Below are 22,503 nucleotides of genomic sequence, written 5' to 3'. Positions count from 1 at the left end.
TTTGACAGCCCAGCTTTCACTGACACCAATCAGGACAGACTGTAAGGTGTAGCTTATATTCCAGAGTTTCCTGTATGAGCAGGCTAAAATTACTGCCCACAGGATTCTCTGAAAATGTACCTGTACTTGGTTTTTACCCCTTCCCTATCCTGCTTCCCCTTCTTCCATGCTGGTTTTTCTTGGGAGTGTTTCTTTAATAGATGCCATGAATCCTCACTTAAGAACCCTCTTGGTAATCTAACCTAAGAGATAGGTACTGTATTAGTCCATTTTCACACTGCTATAAAGAACTACTGGAGGCTGAGTAATTTATCAGGAAAAGAGGTTTAACTGATTCACAGTTCCACATAGCTGGGGAGGCCTCAGGAAACTTAACAATCATAGCAGAAGGCAAAGGGGAAGCAAGGCACATCTTACATGGCTGGCAGCAGGAGAGAGACAGTGAGGGGAAGGGCCACACTTTTAAACTTGTAAGAACTCACTCACTATTGTAAGAACAGCATGGGAGAAACCACCCCCATGACCCAATCACCTCCCACCAGGTCCCTCCCTCAACACGTGAGGATTACAATTTGAGATGAGATGTGGGTGGGGACACAGAGCCAAACCATGTACTTACCATGAAAGAAACAGCCTCAGTTCCTAGATTTGAAACTCAGCACCAGTAACACCTGTGCTCATGAGCGTTGTAGAAAACCGGCACAGTGACAGAACTGAAGCACTACACAGGTTCACACAGGACTTCTTCCTCATTCCTTTTCACACCATTACCACCCACAACTCTGGGAGTGGAGGTGGCATCCTGGTGTGATAAAGCCCCACCCTCCTACAGCAGCTCTGCACCCGCACCCCCACCCAAGTTACTATGCCCCACACACTCTATTTATATCTCAATCACTACTTTCCATCCCCATCTAGCAACAATTAGCTAATTCTTTTCACTCATAATCAAAGACAGAACTTAGCCACCAGCCCAGGGATCTCACTTTTATTCCCATTGTGAATGCCTCTAAAGAAAAGCACTTTTGGGAGGCCGAGGTGGGCAGATCACGAGGTCAGGAGATCATGACCATGCTGGCTAACATGGTGAAACCCCATCTCTACTGAAAACATAAAAAAAATTAGCCTGGAGTGGTGGCGGGTGCTTGTAGTCCCAGATACTCAGGAGGCTGAGGCAGGAGAATGGCATGAACCCGGGAGGCGGAGCTTGCAGTGAGCAAAGATTGTGCCACTGCACTCCAGCCTGGGTGACAAAGCGAGACTCCGTCTCAAAAAAAAAAGAAAAGCACTGGGTTTATAGGTGAGGGAGATCTTTTGGTAGTCTAGTGGGTAGAAGAGAAAGGTAAGAGACTTCAGAATCCCATATCAAGCCCATCATGGATTCACTATACTTGTCTTGACAAGTTCATTTGACATCTCAATATGTTCATCAGTGGCAGAGCCATTAATATTTATAGACAGTCCACTAGGTGCCTAGAATTATTCTAGGCACTGACTTCCTCTTGAAAAACAGGGGAATTGTCTGTGGTGCACCCTCAGCAGTGTGGTGAAGATTAATTAATATAAATCAGTAATTGTCTGAATAACACAGAGCGCTCAGACACCTGGCAATTGGAAACTGTGTAAATGTCACACAGGATGAGTAATAACAGCTAACGGTTGATGGACAAATTTCCAGCAAATTTCAAGTCTCTGTCAACCTGTTAAGTGAACGAAAGCAAGCACTTTCTTGATAGCTTATAATTGATGCTTTTGTTTTTCTGGCTGCCTAGGCGGGGGAGAGAGACAGAGAAGTGAGCAGCCTGAACAGCAAGCTGTTAAGCCTGCAAGTTGACATCAAGAATCTGCACGATGTCTGCAAGAGACAGAGGAAGACCTTGCAGGACAATCAGCTCTGCATGGAGGAGGCAATGAACAGCAGCCACGTAAGGGACTTGGCAGCGGCCGCTCACCCCTGCTCCCTCGACTCCTGCCTCTGTTCCTTTGGGCGGGAATAATAGAAAGTTCTTCCACTGTTCATTCAAGAGTACTTATTGAGCAAGCAATGAGAGAGAATTAAGAGAATTAAACACGCACACCCCAACACACACACACACACGGAAAATGCCATTCCTGCCTTCAGGATTTTTCCATCTATCTCCAAGGTCATGTACATCCTAGGCACAATGTTTTCCTTATCGGGCCTTTCACACCTGTATTTACAGCCCGTTGCCCTGAAAATATCAGATCATAGTGATACAAGGGGAGCAGCATCTGCTATGGATCTCAGACAAACTTCTAAGTCAACCATGAAAATAAAAACCATCGCACCTGCTCCAAGGTATCAGTGTGCATCGGGATAGCAAGGGATATTTATTGCTGCACCTGTGTCTTACTGCCTGTAAGCTTTTCTTCTGGATGCAGGAAACTGATAATAGGACAAGCTCAGTTTCTCAAGAGTGAATGCCTCTAGAAGCAACCTTCAAGCAATGTCAGATGAGGAGATGGTAGATTACATCTCCCACCTTCCTTTCTCCCTCGTCAGAGGTAACCCGAGGCATGCTGTCTCACAGACTTCCTCAATGCACCTGAGCCCAGTTGCTCACAGTGGTACCTGACTTGATGACACACTTTTTTTTTTTAACCCAGTGTTGTTGTTGTTGTTGTTGTTGTTGTTGTTACGTAAGTTCTTTAGCGGTGATTTGTGAGATTTTGGTGCACCCATCACCCAAGCAATATACACTGAATCCAATTTGTAGTCTTTTATCCCTCACCATCCCCCAACCCTTCCCCAGAGTCCCCAAAGTTCATTGTTTCACTCTTATGCTTTTGCATCCTCATAGCATAGCTCCCACTTATAAGTGAGAACATATGATGTTTGGTTTCCCATTCCTGAGTTACTTCACTTAGAATAATAGTCTCCAATTCCATCCAAGTTGCTGCGAATGCCATTAATTCATTCCTTTTTATGGCTAAGTAGTATTCCATTGTATATATACACCACCTGCAAAAATATGGAACCAGCCAAATGCCCATCAATCAATGAGTGGACACACCTTTTATCTGCTTCCTTCCCTTCCTTCAGTCTCCCACTCCCCAGCCAGAGTTTACTAAGACCACCTCCCACATCAACTACTACTTGACCCTCAGTTCCTTGTCACAGAGCCTGCTTTCAGGGCTGCCCAAGCCAAGACACTCAGTAGCACTGATCCTACGCATGTGTGAACATGCAGACCTCCTGGCATGAGCATCTTTCTTGAGACTGATTTTGGACTAATACTTACCTAGAGTCTAGGCTGTTCATCAGCTGAGGTAATTTCATTTCAGCCTGAGGTTTGCTTTCTTTGGAAGCTCTAAATCTAAGGTCTTTAAGTCAGTCTCTAAATTTATCCACACAAGCTGGGGAGCCAGCTGGGAGATATTTTCCCACAGTTCTCTGAACATTTTGGGTTTCCAAGAATTCTTTACTTGTGGTCTTCATTTCCATTTAGTGACTTGAGTTCTTGGTAAACAGAAAGCAGGTCCTGGCTGCACAGACCTGTTGCTGGACACCCAAAGTTAGCCTCTGGGAGGCTGTGAAGCCACCACCGTGTTCTTCACTGTTTGTGGTCAAGGATCTGGCCTCTTTTCATTGCGTCTATAAGAGTTCTCCCAGAACTTACCACCTCACTATTGAAACCACAAATTGTTCCTCTGCAATGCCCTAGAAATACTACCAACAAAGCATTTCTACTTCATCTTCTAAGCATTGCTTTCCTCAGGAAGTCACAAATAGAGAAAAATCCACTGGTTTCCTAAATGGATCTCAGGAAGAAGATTATCATAATTTACTTCTTTCTAAATATTAACATTTTAGGATATTTTCACCATTGCTGTCATGAGTTTACTTATTCCCCCAGTCAGGAAAAGCCATGTGGCTTATAAATGTACCTGGCAACTTGGAAAGGAGAAAGGTATTAAATTGCATTTTATTATTCTAATTGCCCAGAAGAAGGTCTAACAGCTTGAAACAAGCTTTAAAGCGGGCTCTTTTTTCCCCTAGCACTTAGTGCAGAATTTAAATAGCAGACTATGCATACAAATACACAATTAGATGTAGACTTACACTCATCCGCCCAGAAAATCCCTTTAAGATCTGCCTTCCACATGGAAATGTAATATGGGAACAAAAGGGAAACCAGGACTTTCTGAAATTCTGACTACTCTCTAACAAGGAGCTGGGGAAACAAGCAGGAGATCAGAGTTTATGACCACAATTATGCAAAAAGATTAAAATATTACATTAGATGTTATGTATAATAAAAGGAGTGGCAGCGAAGGGGTGAGTGATATGACCTTGCAAATCAAAACTATGTTATGCTCCCAATCCCAGGAACAGAGCAGGAAATAGGGTGAAGCAAATGGGGTGGCTAAGGTGCAAAATTCATGGGCACAAGCTCTTCAGGTGCCAACCTGCATGTGCTCCACCTTGAGACTGAGTGCCTCCTTAAAATTTGCATCTCACTTGCCTCACCATAGTCCTGGGCCTGCCCAGGAATCAAAAGAGAATCTCAATTAAAGTGAAAGGAGAAAAGAACAACAAAGATATCATAATAAAATTATCAAACCAGAAAAGAAAGGGCCTTTTGAGCAATTTTCCCAGGCTCCATTCCCTGATGGTGGCATAGGGTGCATGCCCTGATATTCAGTAGAGCTCAGATTGCCAAACTCATCTTTGAAGTGTACAGAGGACACTATTTTTAGCATAAAGCTATATAAGGCGAGTTTGATTCCTGCGGATAAAAGTAATTTGTTGAAGATGTAAAGTTAGTAGAATCTTGATGGACATTATTACACAGTATCATTTTGAATCATTGGGAATGGAAAAAAAATATTTCACTGAATCTTCTAAATGCAATGTGAAATCCTGGATTAGATATTGGAACAGAGAAAACACATTAGTGGAAAAACTGGTGAAATCCAATAAAGTATAGTTCATAGTAATCTTCGAACATTAATTTCTTAGTTTAGACAAATGTACCCAGTTATTTAAGAAGTTTGCCTTAGGGAAAGCTGTATGAAGAACATATGGGAACTCTCTGGGCTACTTTTGCAATTTTCTGTAAATCAAAATTATTCTAAACTACTTTTTTTTTAAGTGAATCTCAGGCAAGCAGAAGTCACTAGTGAGAAGAATATCAACATCAGAAAGATGCATCTAAAATTCATGTCTCTTAAACATACAGTTCTCTGTTCTACTAGTACAAGGAAGTACAAGAAATGCAATTTGTAGAAGACATAAAAAGTAAGAGATAAGTCCGGGCGCGGTGGCTCACGCCTGTAATCCCAGCCCTTTGGGAGGCTGAGGCGGGTGGATCACCTGAGGTCAGGAGTTCGAGACCAGCCTGGCCAACATGGCGAAACCCCGTCTCTACTAAAAATGCAAAACTTAGCCAGGAATGGTAGCAGGCGCCTATAATTCCAGCCACTCGGGAGGCTGAGGCAGGAGAAGTGCTTGAATCCAGGGCACAGAGGTTGCAGTGAGCTGAGAGCATGCCACTTCACTCCAGCCTCAACAACACAGTGAGACTCCATCTCAAAAAAAAAAAAAAAAAAAAAAAAAAGCAGATAAACCTATCCAGTGATATAAGGCTAAACTAGAGTTCAAAGGAAATAGCTCACCTCAAAGTTAGGAAAAGAAGTTCATGACAATGACTGAAAAAGTAAGTTAGTCCTCATCTGTGCTAATGGTTGCTGCTGCTACCTCGTGAACAAGGAGAAACTGATTCAAAAGCCAAATAACCCCTCATGCAATTCAGCTGAAAGTTTGCAGACTTCCTATGTTGTTCTATGGACCTGAACACCAAGAATACCTATCACAAATTTAATAGATCATGCTGTATCAAAAGGTCAAATATGAAGCACTTAGAATTTTTCAGCTATACAAATGTATTCTCTGGTTCTGCTGTGGCCCAGACAGTGTTAACTTCTTTTTTCTATTGTGGATTTTGGTCCCCTCCCCAGGAAATTAATTCAGTTTGATGTATCCAAGTCTTAAGTTTCTCAATAAAGAAAAAAATCTCCATTAAAAAAAGATAGTGAGACTTTTGGTTCTTAAATGAAAAAAAAAAAAATCATTAGGGATTCAGTTATCAGAACAATGCCAACCTAGTCAGCGCAAACTAGAACAGGGAACAAAATGGTTAAAAAGTATTTTGAAAAGCCAGCTTTAGGCAAATCAGCAGGGCCTGATGACATACTTCGAAGAGTACTTAAGGAATTGGCAGGTGTTATTACATAGCTGCTAGTGATTATTTTTGAGAACTCAAAAGGATAAAGAAAGTCCCTGTAGACTGAAAAAGGGTAAATGAAGTGCTCATCTTTTTAAAAAGGGAAAAAGGACAATCCTTGTAATTATAGACCTGTCAGCTTAACTTCAGTACAAGGAAAATACAGAACTTAACATCAATCAATTAGCATCAACTTGAAAAGCACAAAGTATTGGGTGGAAACCAACGTGACTTTTCAAAAGGCAAATCATGCCAGGCCAATTAATTTCCTTCTGTGATCAAGTGGCCACATAGGCAAGGAAGGAGCAATAGCTATAATCTCTTTGACCACAAGTAGGGCTGAAAGGTTGACTAAATATGGGAACAGGTTCCTATGGACAGCCAGCAGTCCCCATCTTTTCAAGCAGCTGAGACCTGGATAGAAATCCAGCTGAGAAACCTGGTAGACCAGATGGCCTCCAGAATCACATCTCACTCCAGATGGTCATTTTAAGAACCAGTCTCACCTCTGTAAGAACTAGTCTTTCAACATGCTTATTTTCTTCAGATCTCAGTTTAAAAGTCAAAGAAGACTCTAATAAAATATCTGCGTCTTCATTAGAAAGAATGTTTAAAAAAAAGAAGACAAAGAAGCAATAGGAAATAAGTTGGTGCCTTTGAGATACTGCTCTTCAGCACATTTGTAAGTGAAGTGTAGGCTTAATCCATAGTGTGTCATTTTCTATTCCTTTAGAATTTAGAAAAATAAACTTTTGAATGCATAAGGATAAATAAGTAGAAATTTAATAGGTCTCAAATAAGTCTAGGCATTTCTCCAAGTCTTTGAAATTTGATTCCTCTAAACCCATTGATATCTATAGTGTGCAAATATTTAAAATTCCTATCCAAAGAACTCTAGTTTCTCTGCAGATAGAAGCAGTCCTTGGATCTTTATAACCAGGCAAATTAGATTGGGTGCTATATTTGTCCTGTACTGGAAGAGTTGCATGAACTTTCATCATCTGGCTAGCCCATCATGTTGCCTCAGACCAAAATTAAACCCAGAAGATTCAAGATGACCTCTGGGGAAGATTAAGCATTGACATCTCACCAGTATCCCTGCCAGACTGCTAAGCTTTATACACATCATTTAGGAAAAGACATTTATTTCCCACAGGAAGCTTTAAGGCCAAAGAGCAATTCTAAACACACCTAAGTATAGATGGGGGTACCAGGTACTAGAGGGGAAGCCCTAAAGAGAGAGAGAGTTTGACTTCTTTTAAAAGAAGAGCATTTCTCTCATTCTTCTGGGCAGTGAAGAAAAAATAGGGATGTGGAAGGAAAGAGAAGCAAAGAATGAATATGCAACAGGAGACCACGGTTAGTTTTCAGCAGGGTTATACACACTCAGCAGTGGACAGATGCTTACGAAGCAAAATAAAAAGGATTTTGGCAAAATCTGATAAAGATTTTTTTTGAGACAGTATCTTGCTCTGTTGCCCAGGCTGGAGTGCAGTGGTGTGATCGTAGCTCACTGCAGCCTCAAACTCCAGAGCTCAAGTGATTCTCTCGCCTCAGCCTCTCAAGTAGCTGGGACTACAGGCACGTGCCAACATGCATGGCTAATTTTTTTATTTTTTGTAGTGATGGGGGTCTCGCTATGTTGCCCAGGCTGGTCTTGAACTCCTCATTTCAAGCCATCCACCCACTTTGGCCTCCCAAAGTGCTGGGATTATAGGGGTGAGCCACCATGCCTGGCCTGATAAGAATTTTATTGGATATATACTAAAACAAGCCCTTCTGAATTAACCCTACCCCAGAATGCTCACTCCTTTGCATTAATTCTATCCACGTTAAGTACTTATTTGTGATCATGTTTTTTCCAGGTAGCTCCCCACCCTGTTAACTTACTGTATAAGAAGGAGGACTCAGGCTCTTCAGAAGCCCCTGTATCCGTGCATGTGCACGTACACGCACACGTGAGCACACCACACACGCTACTCCCAACTCTCTTCTCTCCAGACCTCATTCACAGATGAGTTGTGAGACTAGCAGTGTTCTTATCTTGAAAAGAATGAAAGCCCTAAACACCAACATTTAATATAAATGCTGGCAATTATAGCTACACAAAGTAAATACAAAATTTAGCTTTGTTCAGCTTAGAAAAGAGGTCTCATCAACTTTCCCCCAGTCACATACACTGGATTCAGGCCAAGTATTCAGCATGTCTTTGCCTAGGATTTCTTTTGCCTGGTGACCACAGTGGGTCCATTTTCTCTGTCTGTCTTCTCAATTCTGAGGCACTTAGGATGAGACACTTCCAGTAGAGCTTGGACAGGGTCATTTGGATTGTACTGACACAATCAGCTATCATCTTTCTGGTTCTGGACTGGGTTGAGCCTCCTTTACCTTCTCTGTGCTGCCATCACCACTCTCAGTAGAGGTTTTTTGTCTTTCAGGTTCCAGCTCTTACTGAATTAATCTCATTAAAATTCCATCTCCCCAGTTACTCAGACCAAAACCCTGGCATCATCTGTTATGGATGACCATCATGTCCCATCATCCAACCTGTAACCCAGCAGCAAATCCTGTGTCCTGTCATTTCAAGATACATCTAGAACCCAACCACTTCTCACACCCTCCATTGCTACCGTCTTGGTCCACACCATCATCCTTTGTCTGGATTATTGCAGTAGCCTCCTACCTGGTCTTTCTGCTTCTGTCTTTGCCTGCCTAGAGTTGATTTCCGATAAACAGCCATTGTGTCCTTCATAAAAGCTCAGGGAGATCATGCTGCTCCTCTGCTCAGTACCCTCCAAAGGTCTTTCATCTCCCTGAAAGAAGGTAAAGTCTCGAGAATGGCTATACAGTCCTAAAGACCTCACCTTCTTTTCCTATCTCACTCCATCAGATACAACTTTTCCCCTTACTATCTCTGCTCCAGCCAGAAAAAAAAGTGGCTGCAACCCCTGGGGCTCCTCAAATATCACCAGGCATGCCTCCACCTCCAGGGCCATCTCTCCCTAGAGCATTCCAGATGCCTTCTTTTGCCTCCTTCAAGTTTTGGGTTAAATGTAGCTTCTCAATTTGGTCCTCCATGCAAACATTTAATTCAAAAATATAACCTCCTCCATCTTGGCATTCCTCATCTTCCTCCTCTGTTTCACTCTCCCCTATTGCATTTTGTCCTTCTAATATACTACATATATACTTGCTTAGTTTTCTCTCTCCCCATATTAGATGCAAACTCCACAAAGTTGGGATTTGTCTGTTTTATATAATGCTATATCCCCATTACCTAGTGTAGTTCAAGTTGGGATTTGTCTGTTTTATATAATGCTATATCCCCATTACCTAGTGTAGTTCTGGATATAGTAGGTGTACCACATTATTTGCTGAGCACATTAATTAAATGAAAATATCATACCCACACAAAGGCTAGTATGGTTAATGTTCATAGCAGCAGTATTCATAATTGCCAAAAACTTAAATAACCCAAATATCCATCAACTGGTGAACAGATAAACCAAATGAGACAGAGTCTCACTCTGTCACCCAGGCTGGAGTGCAGTGGCGTGATCTCAGCTCACTGCAAGCTCTGCCTCGGGGGTTCACGCCATTCTCCTGCCTCAGCCTCCTGAGTAGCTGGAACTACAGGCGCCCGCCACCAAGCCTGGCTAATTTTTTTTATATTTTTAGTAGGGACAGGGTTTCACTGTGTTAGCCAGGATGGTCTCAATCTCCTGACCTCGTGATCCACCTGCCTCGGCCTCCCAAAGTGCTGGCATGAGCCACACGCCCAGCCTCAAATACTGATTCTTGCTGCAAACTGGACGAACCTCAAAAATATTATGCAGCCAGGCACAGTGACTCACACCTGTAATCCCAGCACTTTGGGAGGTCAAGGCGGGCAGATCACATGAGCTTAGGAGTTCGAGACCAAACTGGCCAGCATGGCAAAACTCCATCTCTACTAAAAATACAAAAACTAGCTGGGTGTGGTGGTGCATGCCTGTAATTCCAGCTATTCGGGAGACTGAGGCATGAGAATCACTTGAACCAGGGAGGTGGAGGTTGCAGCGAGCCAAGATCACACCACTACACTCCAGCACAGGTGACAGAGACTCTGTCTCAAAATTTAAAAATATATATATATGCTAAATTAAAGAAGCCAAAAAATGACATATTATACAATTCCATATGTGAAACATCTAGAAAAAGCAGAAAATCCATAGAGGCAGAAAGCAGATTTGTGGTTGCCTGGAGCTGGAGGAAGGAGCAGGAGTGACTGAAAATGGGCATGAGGAAATTTGGGGGGTTGATAGAAATGTTCTAAAACTGGATTGTAATGATGGTCACACAATTCTATAAGTTTATTACAAGTCATTGAATTGCACACTTAACAATGGTTGCATTTCATGATATGCAAAGTATACCTCAATAAATCTGTTTTCAAAAAGTTAATTTAAAAATTGGAAAGCCACTGTATTAGAAGTACTCTGTTAATGAGGTCAACGCCACAGGCTCAAACCCTTGGAAGCCAATGAGATTTCTTGGACTCTATTTTCATTTCTTTCATTCAATACATAGGTATGTATGAATCTATAATCTAGGCCCCATAAGAGCAGACATGGCCCTGCCCTCCAGGAGTTTATAATCTAATTAGAAGTTAAAATGCACAGAAATAATTACAGACAGAATACAGAATACCACATTAAGGACATGCTAGCAAAGTCTGTGGTACTGGTGCAAAGACAACTTTGCAGGGAAAAAACAGGAAGGAGAGCAGGTTTTAAACAGAATCTTAAAGAATGAACAGGAGGAGAATAAGCAGGGTTGGATGCTAAGGACTGCCCACAGGCTACCCTCTTTATCCACCTTTCCCTCACATGTCATTGTCATAAGGGATGCTGGAAAATATAGCAAATATAGAAGCATCAGCAACACAGGGATGTGTCCTACCAGAAGAATACCTGGTACAACGGGGGTGCTTCGCCTGTGTCTATTAAGTGAGTGAATGAATGAAGAATGAATGAACGAAAATGTAGGAACGAAAATGTAGATAAGATTCAGGAGAAGGAGACAGAGTCAGTGCCCAGATGTACCTGAACAATATCTCTGGCTCTCATTTTTCAGCATTTCAAAATCCCCAAGAACTCACCATTGACTCAATGTAATGCTCCTTTACCCAGGTGTTTTTAATACCAAGTTTAGTCCAAGAACCATGGCCAGAAATCCATTTCCTTCCAAGTCACTAGTGTTATCTTTATATGGGAAGGCAACACCTGAGCATATTATTACACATATCTCTCTAGGTCCTTTATGTGTATATTTTTTTCTTCTGACCTAAATAATAAGATTTTGGTGGATAAGAACCATTTTTTTTTCTTCTATTGAATTTGTCTTACTGAGTGGGAATACTAAGTGATACATTTCCTTGTGAATAGAGTGGGAAGTTCTCTGTAGATGAAGAGATAAAAAGGTGGATAGATGGATGTGAATGACTGAACAAATGAAAACAATCCTGGAACGAATATACATCCTGAGTGATGGCCTAAAGCCTTTTCTGTATGTCCTGTCTCTATTGTAGAACAAGAAGCAAGCACAGGCATTAGCATTCGAGGAGTCAGAGATGGAATTTGGGTCCAGTAAACAGTGTCATCTGAGGCAACTCCAGCAACTGAAGAAAAAATTGCTGGCCCTTCAACAAGAACTGGAGTTTCGCACAGAGGAGTTGCAGACTTCTTACTGTTCTCTCCGCCAGTATCAGTCCATCCTAGAAAAGCAGACTTCTGACCTGGTTCTTCTGCACCATCACTGCAAACTGAAAGAAGATGAGGTATAGAAAGATTAACCATGGAAATACCCCCACATTCTTAGGTACCTGCAGAAATCACACCAAGCCCACTAGAAAGCAGATGTTGGACTTAGGAGAGCTTTGCAACATCTCAAGCAGGTTTTATAAACTTTCCCCTTTAATTCTTGATCTTTTTGAAGCTGAGCAGAAGGAAACTAAACTGAATGGTGTAACTGGGTGAGAGCTCCAGTATTCATGCATGTGGAATATGTGGAGTGTGTGTGTGTGTGTGTGTGTGTGTGTATAAGTCCATCTTCTCCATTCTATTACCACTGCAATTTAAATGCAAAAGACTGTAGGTCTCTGAGGGTTATAAAAGAGGTATAAGGTCCATTAAATCCACCATTTTTAGAAAAATAAGGTCTTGATAATATATAAATTCCTGGCACCTGCACACTAGATAAGATAACCAGACGTTGACTAGGAGTCAATCATTGAGAGTACCAGGTAATTTTTTCAGACTGGAGTTTTAGATCATATAGACTTCACTTAAGTATATTCAGGGCATTAATTCCCATTCATGTTCCAGGGTGGTATTTTCTAAGCCAAAGAGTAGCATCCCTGCAGAATCCCAGGTAAATTCCAAGGACCCAAAGCTGCAGCACTAAAACCACTTGAGCAGTGATAGCACTAGCTGCAGTAAACCGTGGGTTCTAAGTGATGGGACAGACATACTCTTCCATCCTGGGATTTCTCCTGGCATTTTCTTTCTTTAGATTTAAAGATAAAATTTCAAGGAGTTAGGTTCTATTGGAAGGACAGAGAAGAAAAAAAAAATTCAAAGAGTGTTTTGGATGGTGCTGTTGCTTAAGGACTAAATTTAAGGACTTTAGGAACGACCTTAAAGACCATAAACTTTTAAAAGGGAATATTGTCACCTAATGAAAATTTGCTGAAAAGAATTGAGAGTGGGAGGAACAAAGAAAGGTTATTCTAACCCTACAAATATAATCTGTGACTAAGCCTGTGCACACACACATAGTTTTAAAAAGACAGTGCAAGGCTGTGTTAAAACTTACTGGTTCAGTACAACTTAAACAAAAGGGTCCAGCCTGGATCAAGCGACCTTGAATGAGTTAGGATTCTGTTTAGCAGCATGTAACAGAAAATAAATAAGCTAGTTTATTTCTGTGTCATATTTAAAAAGGTCAGAGACAGGTGGTCTGTTGCTGTTATGGCAACTGCATGTGTCATCAGGTCTAAGGGTCTATCCTTGGGTTCCACCATCATCAGCTCAGGGCTTCCATTCTCTAAGTCACCTGAGGTGCCTCCTGGAGCTCCAACCGTCACATCCTTTTTTTTTTTTTTTTTTTTTTTTTTGAGACGAAGTCTCACTCTGTTGCCCAGGCTGGGGTACATTGGCCCAATCTCCGCTCACTGCAACCTCCGCCTCCCAAGTTCAAGTGACTCTCCTGCTTCAGCCTCCTGAGTAGCTGGGATTACAGGCACCTGCCACCACGCCTGGCTAATTTTGTATTTTAGTAGAGACGGGGTTTCACCATGTTGGCCAGGCTGGTCTTGAACTCCTGACCTCAGGTGATCCACCCATCTTGGCCTCCCAAAGTGCTGGGATTACAGGCGTGAGCCACCATACTCGGCCACATCCTTGTTCCAAATAATCCAAATAAATGGGCAGGGGACCAGGTGACAAGGGTGGAAAAGAAAGGCACACTCCCCTCCTTTGAAGGACACTTTCTGGAAGCCACAACACCTTCACTTAAATATCACTGGCCAGAATTAGTCATGCGGCAACAGCTACTTTCTAGGAAGCCTAGGAAATGTGGTGTTTTAGGAGGCGCATTGCTGCCCCCAGTACAGTCAAGGCTCAATTACTAAGCAAGAGCGGGAGAATCGATATGGGACTCAGCAAATAACAGTCACTGTCGAAGATCCCAAACTGAGAAAGCACTGAGAAAATTATTTTAGACATTCTGCCAAGTTCCCTCAATGTCTTGTTGCACAGCCTCATCAAACTTCTGTCTAAGGTTGGGTTCACTCAACAGCAGACCCTAAAACAAGGATATAAATACAAGTAACTAATTCCAGAGGTGATTCCTGCAAGCACACGAGCAAGTGAGTCAAAGAAGGACCGAAGCTCATAAAGAACATTGGTATTGAGCAGACTGCTCGCTTGGTCCCTCTGGGGAACTCTGGCAGATAGTGTAGGACATGCCTCAGAGTGAACCCAACACACCCCAGTCACTGGTTGAGGGCTGCTCCTGAGGGTGTTAACTCCCCAGCACTTCTAACCTACCTGGTCTTCCCTCTCTGGTTGAATGGGCTGCTGGTATCAGAGAAGTCCTCAGGCAGAGTTGAATATGCTTGCAGTGGGAATGGGTTAGCTTGCAAAGAAATAGCAAGTGCCCAGGGGATATGGGCTGGCCACTGATAGCTTCGGTTACAAATATTTGGATATAAAATATTCCTCTCCTCTTCTCCTTACATAGTAGATACCTTACACAAAGTTATCCTTTCCTGAGAAGAATCTCAAATGACAGGCAGCAAGTATAATGAGCTTCAACTAATGGAACATGTTCTATCAGCATTCTGCACTGGATTATTTAAACTAATATAAAGTCATCCTTGATGACTCTTCTGCTGTTAACTCCTTCAACACATCAGATTCTAGTCATATGATTTAGCACACTCAACTACCTACAGCTGTTTATTCATTTTAACTCTTACCTCCCCAAGATTGTGAAAGTTTTAAATTCTTTGAGGGGTGAGCATATGTCTAATATGTATATATCCCCTCTGCCCTTAACACAATGCTCATGAGCTTTCAATAAATATCTGTCCGTTGGTTGACTAATTACTTGATGAGGAAGAAAATAAATCTAAATAAGGATTGTGCAAATCCCAGAGGAACTTTGGGTCATGTTCCCCACCTCTCTTGGGAACTTTGTTGACATCGTCCTGTGTGCAGGAGGAAGTCTACATTTTCTAAGTTCAACTTCTAGAGAATGCCTGGAAAGGAAAAACTACCAGCATTTCAAGCCCTTAAAAAAACAGAGCTATAAAAATTCATTCCTCTTAGTCAACTAGCAAGTATTTACTGAGTTCCTACCACATGCTGGGCAGAATAGGAAATGGATATGGTCCCTGCCTTGAAGGAGCTTACCTCTAACTAGGCCACCTTTTTTTATTTCCGATCATTAACATCTTGACATTACATACTGTAGCTTTTAGATCTGTGCAGCCTCTCTTCTGTTCATCTGGTCTTCTGGTTTAGATACAAGACTTCTCTGCAGGGAGTCTTACAACTGCATCCTTTCCTCATTACATGCTTCCTTCCATGGGCTCAATGTGGATTTATTCCTACACCTACAGGTGATTCTTTATGAGGAGGAAATGGGAAATCACAACGAGAACACAGGGGAGAAGCTCCATTTGGCACAGGAGCAACTCGCCTTGGCCGGGGACAAGATCGCCTCCCTAGAGAGGAGCTTAAGCCTCTACAGGGATAAATACCAGTCTTCCCTGAGCAACATCGAGTTACTAGAATACCAAGTGAAGATGTTGCAGGGGGAGCTCGGCGGGATCATGGGTCAGGTAGGACTTAAGCCAGGCCATTCAATCCAGGCAAGTGGACGTGCTCCCAGGTGGTCCCCTCAGACCGTCCCAGCCTCCTCCACTGGAAACCCAAACCTTAACCCAAATGTCATTTCCTGCCCTTGATTTTGTAGCCCTCAGGTTTTGAACCCCCAGCTTTCACATACGCTGTAAGATCACTTCTTCACAACTTTGAGGCTCTTTAATTAATATAAAGAGCCACCACTTCAAATAATGCCAAAAGAGAATTACCAAATAAGCTCCAGCCCCGCAGTTCCCTGTGGGGTTGGCTGAGCCTTTGTTGAGATTGCATCACTGCTCATCTCCCTCTGCCCAACCTTGCTTCCTTCCTCTTCCTTTCACAGGTGTTAATACCAACAGCTCTCCCTAACAATGTCCAATCTTTTGTTAGTTCTCATGGGGTCCAGCAGGGGCTCTGCTAGGCCACAGGCTCATGCAAACCACAACTTCAGGATCAAATAGGAGGAAAAAGCTATGAAACATGGGAAAGAAGAGTCAAAACACCTGGTTTGTTTCTTTTTTCTTTTAACGGCTGTTTTTAATTACACAAGTAATACAATTATTATAGGCTTTCTAGACAGAAGTACAGAGATTAAATATGAAAGTCTGCCTTCAACCTCTTCCCCATCATTCTCCTCCTCTTCTTAGGTAATTACTTGAATCATGTGTTGAGAATCCTCTCGGGGCTTGTGCTATATACAGTTACATATATAAATGGGTGGGAGGTTATTTTTACCTAAGTGGTTATCAAAGTGGTTTTAAAACTTACTTTCAAAATGCCTTTTTTTTTTTTTTTTTTTTTTTGAGACAGTGGTACAGTCTCGGCTCACTGAGGCCTCCATCTCCCAGGTTCAAGTGATTCTCCTGACTCAGCCTCCAGAGTATCTGGGACCACAGTCACACGCCACCATGTGCAGCTAATTTTTGTATTTTTAGTAGAGACAGGGTTTTGCCATGCTAGCCAGGCTGGTCTCAAACTCCTGACCTCATGTGATCCACCCACCTCAGCCTGCCAAAGTGCTAGGATTACAGGCATGAGCCACTGCGCCCAGCCTAAAATGCACATCTTAACAATTTATTTTACTTACTACCTTGTATTCTGTAGTAGGGATGTACTACCTATTGACTTGTTTTTTCCTCTCTTTTACAAACAGGCTGTAATTAACTTCCTTATTTCTTTTGGATAATTCTTGAAGTGTGATTGCTGGGTCAAAGGATATGCTTAGTTTTATTGTTTAAAGATACTTCTAAATTGTATACCAAAAAGTTCTACCAGTTTACACTTTTACCAACAATAATTAAGAGAGTGTATTTCCCCACACCCATCCACACGGTATGTTTTCATTCTTTTAAAGTTGTGCTAAACGCTGATGGGTATGGGGAAAACGTTGACTGGTTACAATTTTCATTTCCTTAGTTCTAATAGCTGCAGTTTGAGTTACCCAGGAAGCCAGCTCGAAGACAGAGTAGTGCGCAGGACATTTTTAGGGAGAGCTCTTGGTGTTAACACCAGTGAAAGGAAGGAGAGGAAAGCAAGCTTGGGCAAAGAAAGAAGTTGAGCTGTGATGTAGTCTCAACAAAGGCCTCAGCCAACCCCACACAGCTAGATGAACCTCAGAGCCTTGCTAAATTGAAGGGAAGGGAGCTGGCCTTTAAGCCTCCATGTCATCAACAGTTATGGGATGTGGGCCCCGCAGGGAGAGATGCATGGCCTTGGGCAAAGCAGTTTTCTTCAGCCTACACAATCCCCATAAAGGGCAGTAAGTCCTTCATTGCCAAAGGGGATCTGGAAAGCCCATCACAGTCTCCACCACACTTATGAAGTATTGAGCACTATTCATAAGCATATTGGTCATATGGATTTCTGTTTCATGAATTACTTGTTAACTCATTTTTTACTGGGTTGTTAGTCTTTTTTTGCATTGGTTTATAGGAACTTCTTAATACATTACAGGTAATAATGCTTCATTACGTATGTGGCAAATACTTTCTCCCAGTCTGTAACTTTTCATTTTACTTTATTAGTGGTATTTTTCACCATACAGAAGATTTTAATTTTTATTATTATTATACTTTAAGTTCTGGGGTACATGTTCACAACGTACAGGTTTGTTACACAGGCAAACATGTGCCATGCTGGCTTGCTGCACCATCAACTTGTCGTTTACATTAGGTATTTCTCCTAATGCTATCCCTCCTCCAGCCCCCCACCCACCGACAGGCCCTGGTGTGTGATGTTCCCCGCCCTGTATCCATGTGTTCTCATTGTTCAACTCCCACTTATGAGTGAGAACATGCAGTGTTTGGTTTTCTCTTCTTGTGATACTTTGCTGAGAATGATGGTTTCTAGTTTCATCCATGTCCCTGCAAAGGACATGAACTCATCCTTATTTATGGCTGCATAGTATTCCATGGTGTATATGTGCCACATTTTCTTTATCCAGTCTACATTGATGGGCATTTGAGTTGGTTCCAAGACTTTGCTATTGTGAACAGTGTGCCAATAAACATACATGTGCATGTGTCTTTATAGTAGAATTATTTATAATCCTTTGGATATATACCCAGTAATGGGATTGCTGGGTCAAATGTATTTCTAGTTCTAGTTCCTTGAGGAATCGCCACACTGTCTTCCACAATGGTTGAACTAATTTACACTCCCACCAACAGTGTAAAAGCATTCCTATTTCTCTACATCCTCTCCAGCATCTGTTGTTTCCTGACTTTTTAATGATCACCATTCTAACTGGCATGAGATGGTATCTCATGGTGGTTTTGATTTGCATTTCTCTAATGACCAGTGATAATGAGCTTTTTTTCCTAAGTTTGTTGGCTGTATAAATGTCTTCTTTTGAGAAGTGTCTGTTCATATCCTTTGCCCATTTTTTGATGGGGTTGTTTCTTTCTTGTAAATTTGTTTAAGTTCTTTGTAGATTCTGGATATTAGCCCTTTGTCAGATGGATAGCTTGCAAACATTTTCTCCCAATCTGTAGGTTGCCTGTACACTCCACTGATAGTTTCTTTTGCTGTGCAGAAGCACTTTAGTTTAATTAGATCCCATTTGTCTATTTTGGCTTTACTTGCCATTGCTTTTGGTGTTTTAGTCATGAAGTCTTTACCCATGCCTATGTCCTGAATGGTATTGCCTAGGATTTCTTCTAGAGTTTATATGGTTTTAGGTCTTACATTTAAGTCTTTAATTCATCCTGAGAGAGTTAATTTTTGTATAAGATATAAGGAAGGGATCCAGTTACAGCTCTCTGCATATGGCTAGCCAGTTTTCCCAGCACCATTTGTTAAATAGGGAATCCTTTCCCCATTGCTTGTTTTTGTCAGGTTTGTCAAAGATTAGAGGATTGTATATGTGTGGTGTTATTTCTGAGGCCTCTGTTCTGTTCCATTGGTCTATATATCTGTTTTGGTACCAGTACCATGCTGTTTTGGTTTGGTTGCTGTAGCTTTGCAGTATAGTTTGAAGTCAGGTACCATGATGCCTCCAGCTTTGTTCTTTTTGCTTAGGATTGTCTTGGCTATGCAGGCTGTTTTTTGGTTCCATATAAAATTTAAAGTAGTTTTTTCCAATTCTGTGAATAAACTCAGTGGTAGCTTGATGGGGATAGCATTGAATCTATAAATTTCTTTGGGCAGTATGGCCATTTTCATGATATTGATTCTTCCTATCCATGAGCATGGAATGTTCTTCCATTTGTTTGTGTCCTCTTTTGTTTCCTTAACAGTGGTTTGTAGTTCTCCTTGAAGAAGTCCTTCACATCCCTTGTAAGTTGGATTCCTAGGTATTTTATTCTCTTTGTAGCAATTGTGAGTGGGAGTTCTCTCATGATTTGGCTCTCTGTTCGTCTGTTATTGGTGTATAGGAATGCTTGTGATTTTTGCACACTGATTTTGTATCCTGAGATTTTGCTGAAGTTGCTTATCAGCTTAAGGAGATTTTGGGCTAAGACACTGAGGTTTTCTAAATATACGACCATGTCATCTGCAAACAGAGACAATTTGACTTCCTCTTTTCCTAATTGAATATCCTTTATTTCTTTCTCTTGCCTGATTGCCCTGGCCAAAACTTCCAGTACTGTATTGAATAGGAGTGGTGAGAGAGGGCATCCTTGTCTTGTGCTGGATTTCAAAGGGACTGCTTCCAGGTTTTGCCCATTCAGTATGATATTGGCTGTGGGTTTGTCATAAATAGCTCTTATTATTTTGAGATATGTTCCATCAATACCTAGTTTATTGAGAGTTTTTAGCGTGAAGGGCTGTTGAATTTTGTTGAAGGCCTTTTCTGCATCTACTGAGGTAATCATGTGCTTTTTGTCATTGGTTCTGTTTATGTGATGGATTACATTTATTGATTTGCATGTGTTGAACCACTCTTGCATCCCAAGGATGAAGCTGACTTGATCATGGTGGATAAGCTTTTCGATGTGCTGCTGGATTCGGTTTGCCAGTATTTTATTGAGGATTTTCTCCTCGATGTTCATCAGGGATATTGGTCTAACATTCTGTTTTTTTGTTGTCTCTGCCAGGTTTTGGTATCAGGATGATGCTGGCCTCATAAAATGAGTTAGGGAGGATTCCTTCTTTTACTATTGATTGGAATAGTTTCAGAAGGACTGGTACCAGCTCCTCTTTGTACCTCTGGTAGAATTCAGCTGTGAATCCATCTGGTCCTGAACTTGTTTTGGTTGGCAGGCTATTAATTATTGCTTCAATTTTAGAACCTGTTATTGGTCTATTCAAAGATTCAACTTCTTCCTGATTTAGTCTTAGGAGGGTGTATGTGTCCAGGAATTTATCCGTTTCTTCTAGATTTTCTAGTTTATTTGTATAGAGGTGTTTATAGTATTATCTGATGGTAGTTTGTATTTCTGTGGGATCGGTGGTAATATCCCCTTTATCATTTTTTATTGCGTCTATTTAATTCTTCTCTCTTTTCTTCTTAATTAGTCTGGCTAGCGGTCTATGTATTTTGTTGATCTTTTCAAAAATCCAGCTCCTGGATTCACTAATTTTTTTTTAGGGTTTTTTTGTGTCTCTTACCTCCTTCGGTTCTGCTCTGATCTTAGTTATTTCTTGTCTTCTGCTAACTTTTGAATTTGTTTGCTCTTACTTCTCTAGTTCTTTTAATTGTGATGTTAGGGCGTCGATTTTAGATCTTTCTTGCTTTCTCTTGTGGGATTTAGTGCTATAAATTTCCCTCTACACACTGCTTTAAATGTGTCCCAGAGATTCTGGTATGTTATGTTTTTGTTCTCATTGGTTTTAAAAAACATCTTTATTTCTGCCTTCATTTCGTTACTTACCCAGTAGTCATTCAGGAGCAAGTTGTTCAGTTTCTATGTAGTTGTGTGGTTTTAAGTGAGTTTCTTAATCCTGAGTTCTAATTTAATTGCACTGTGGTCTGAGAGACAGTTTCTTGTGATTTCTGTTCTTTTGTATTTGCTGAGGAGTGTTTTACTTCCAATTATGTGGTCAATTTTAGAATAAGTGTGATATGGTGCTGAGAAGAAAGTATATTCTGTTGATTTGAGGTGGAGAGTTCTGTAGAGGTCTATTAGGTCTACTTGGTGCAGAGCTGAGTTCAAGTCCTGGATATCCTTGTTAATTTTCTGTCTCGTTGATCTGTCTAATATTGACAGTGGGGGTATTAAAGTCTCCCAGTATTATTGTGTGGGAGTCTAAGTCTCTTTGTAGGTCTCTAAGAACTTGCTTTATGAATCTGGGTGCTTCTCTCTTGGGTACATATATATTTATGCTAGTTAGCTCTTCTTGTTGCATCAATCCCTTTACCATTATGTAATGCCAGAATATTTTAATTTTTATGGAGTTGAATCTGTCAGTCCTTTATAAATTCTAGGTTTTATGTCTTGCTTAGAAAGGCCTTCACTGCCTTCAGGATTATAAAAGTTTATTGTGTATTTTCTTTAGCACTTTTATAATTTTGCATTTTATGTTTTATTTTAGTCCATCTGGAATATATATTTTATATGTATAATGACATAAGGCTCTAATTTTATTGTTTAAATGGATATCCAGTGGTCCCAAAACCATTTATTGAACATCCCAGGCCTTCCACACTGGTTCAGGTACCAGCTCACAAACCAGTTCTTCTGTACACGGGACCTTCTCTGGACTCTGTATTCTTTTTATCTTTCTGCCAGTTCCTGTGCCAGTGTCAGAGTTTTTTAGTGACTTTAACTGGTAGCTTGTTTTAATAGATCCTGTTAGGACAGGTCCTCCTTCACTTTTCTACACTTTCCATTTTTTCTTGGCCTTTTGTTTATTTCTTCTCTTAATGCAATTTAGATTTATGTTGACTGACTTTCAAATTATGTATGAATTTGGGGGAAATTAGCATGCCCTATGGAATATAACATATTTCTACTTTTATGCAAGTTTTCTTGTGTGTCCTTCAGTAAGATTTTGTACTTTTCTCTGTAGACCTCACGTATTTCTTGCTATGTTTATTCCTAGACATATTTCAGTTGTTATTGGTTTTTTAAATGGGATCTTTTATACATTAAATTTTATTAATTTTTTTTTTTTTTTTTTTTTTTAGATGGAGTTCCACTCTTGTTGCTCAGGCTGGAGTGCAATGGGACAATCTCAGCTCACTGCAACCTCTGCCTCCCAGGTTCAAGCAATTCTCCTGCCTCAGACTCCCAAGTAGCTGGGATTACAAGCATGTGCCACCAGGCCCAGCTAATTTTGTATTTTTAGTAGAGACGGGTGTTTCTCTGTGTTGGTCAGGCTGGCCTCGAACTCCTGACCTCAGGTGATCCGCCTACCTTGGTCTCCCAAAGTGCTGGGATGACAGGCGTGAGCCACCATGC

The 22,503-nt window shown here is 41.2% G+C and overlaps 1 protein-coding gene across 8 annotated transcripts in view; it reads left to right on the top strand.

Moving 5' to 3' along the window:
- The window catches only part of PMFBP1 (polyamine modulated factor 1 binding protein 1), a 55,923-nt gene that overhangs the window by 5,637 nt on the left and 27,783 nt on the right, over positions 1-22,503 (top strand). For 7 of the 8 annotated variants that reach the window (XR_001885426.1, XM_017871316.1, XM_017871317.1 and 4 more), the window contains exons 3-5: positions 1,773-1,925; positions 11,818-12,066; positions 15,415-15,636. Coding sequence is in view for 7 of the 8 variants with exons in the window: in XM_017871316.1 (XP_017726805.1) it covers positions 1,773-1,925; positions 11,818-12,066; positions 15,415-15,636 (624 nt within the window). In the remaining variant the exon portion in view is untranslated. The remainder of the gene's footprint in view (positions 1-1,772; positions 1,926-11,817; positions 12,067-15,414; positions 15,637-22,503) is intronic. The other variant, XM_017871321.1, reaches the window with a different exon arrangement.

This window comes from Rhinopithecus bieti, unplaced genomic scaffold (genome assembly GCF_001698545.2).
Source record: "Rhinopithecus bieti isolate Rb0 unplaced genomic scaffold, ASM169854v2 scaffold_6506, whole genome shotgun sequence".
Lineage (NCBI taxonomy): Eukaryota > Metazoa > Chordata > Mammalia > Primates > Cercopithecidae > Rhinopithecus > Rhinopithecus bieti.
This window is presented reverse-complemented; position numbering and strand designations above follow the sequence as displayed.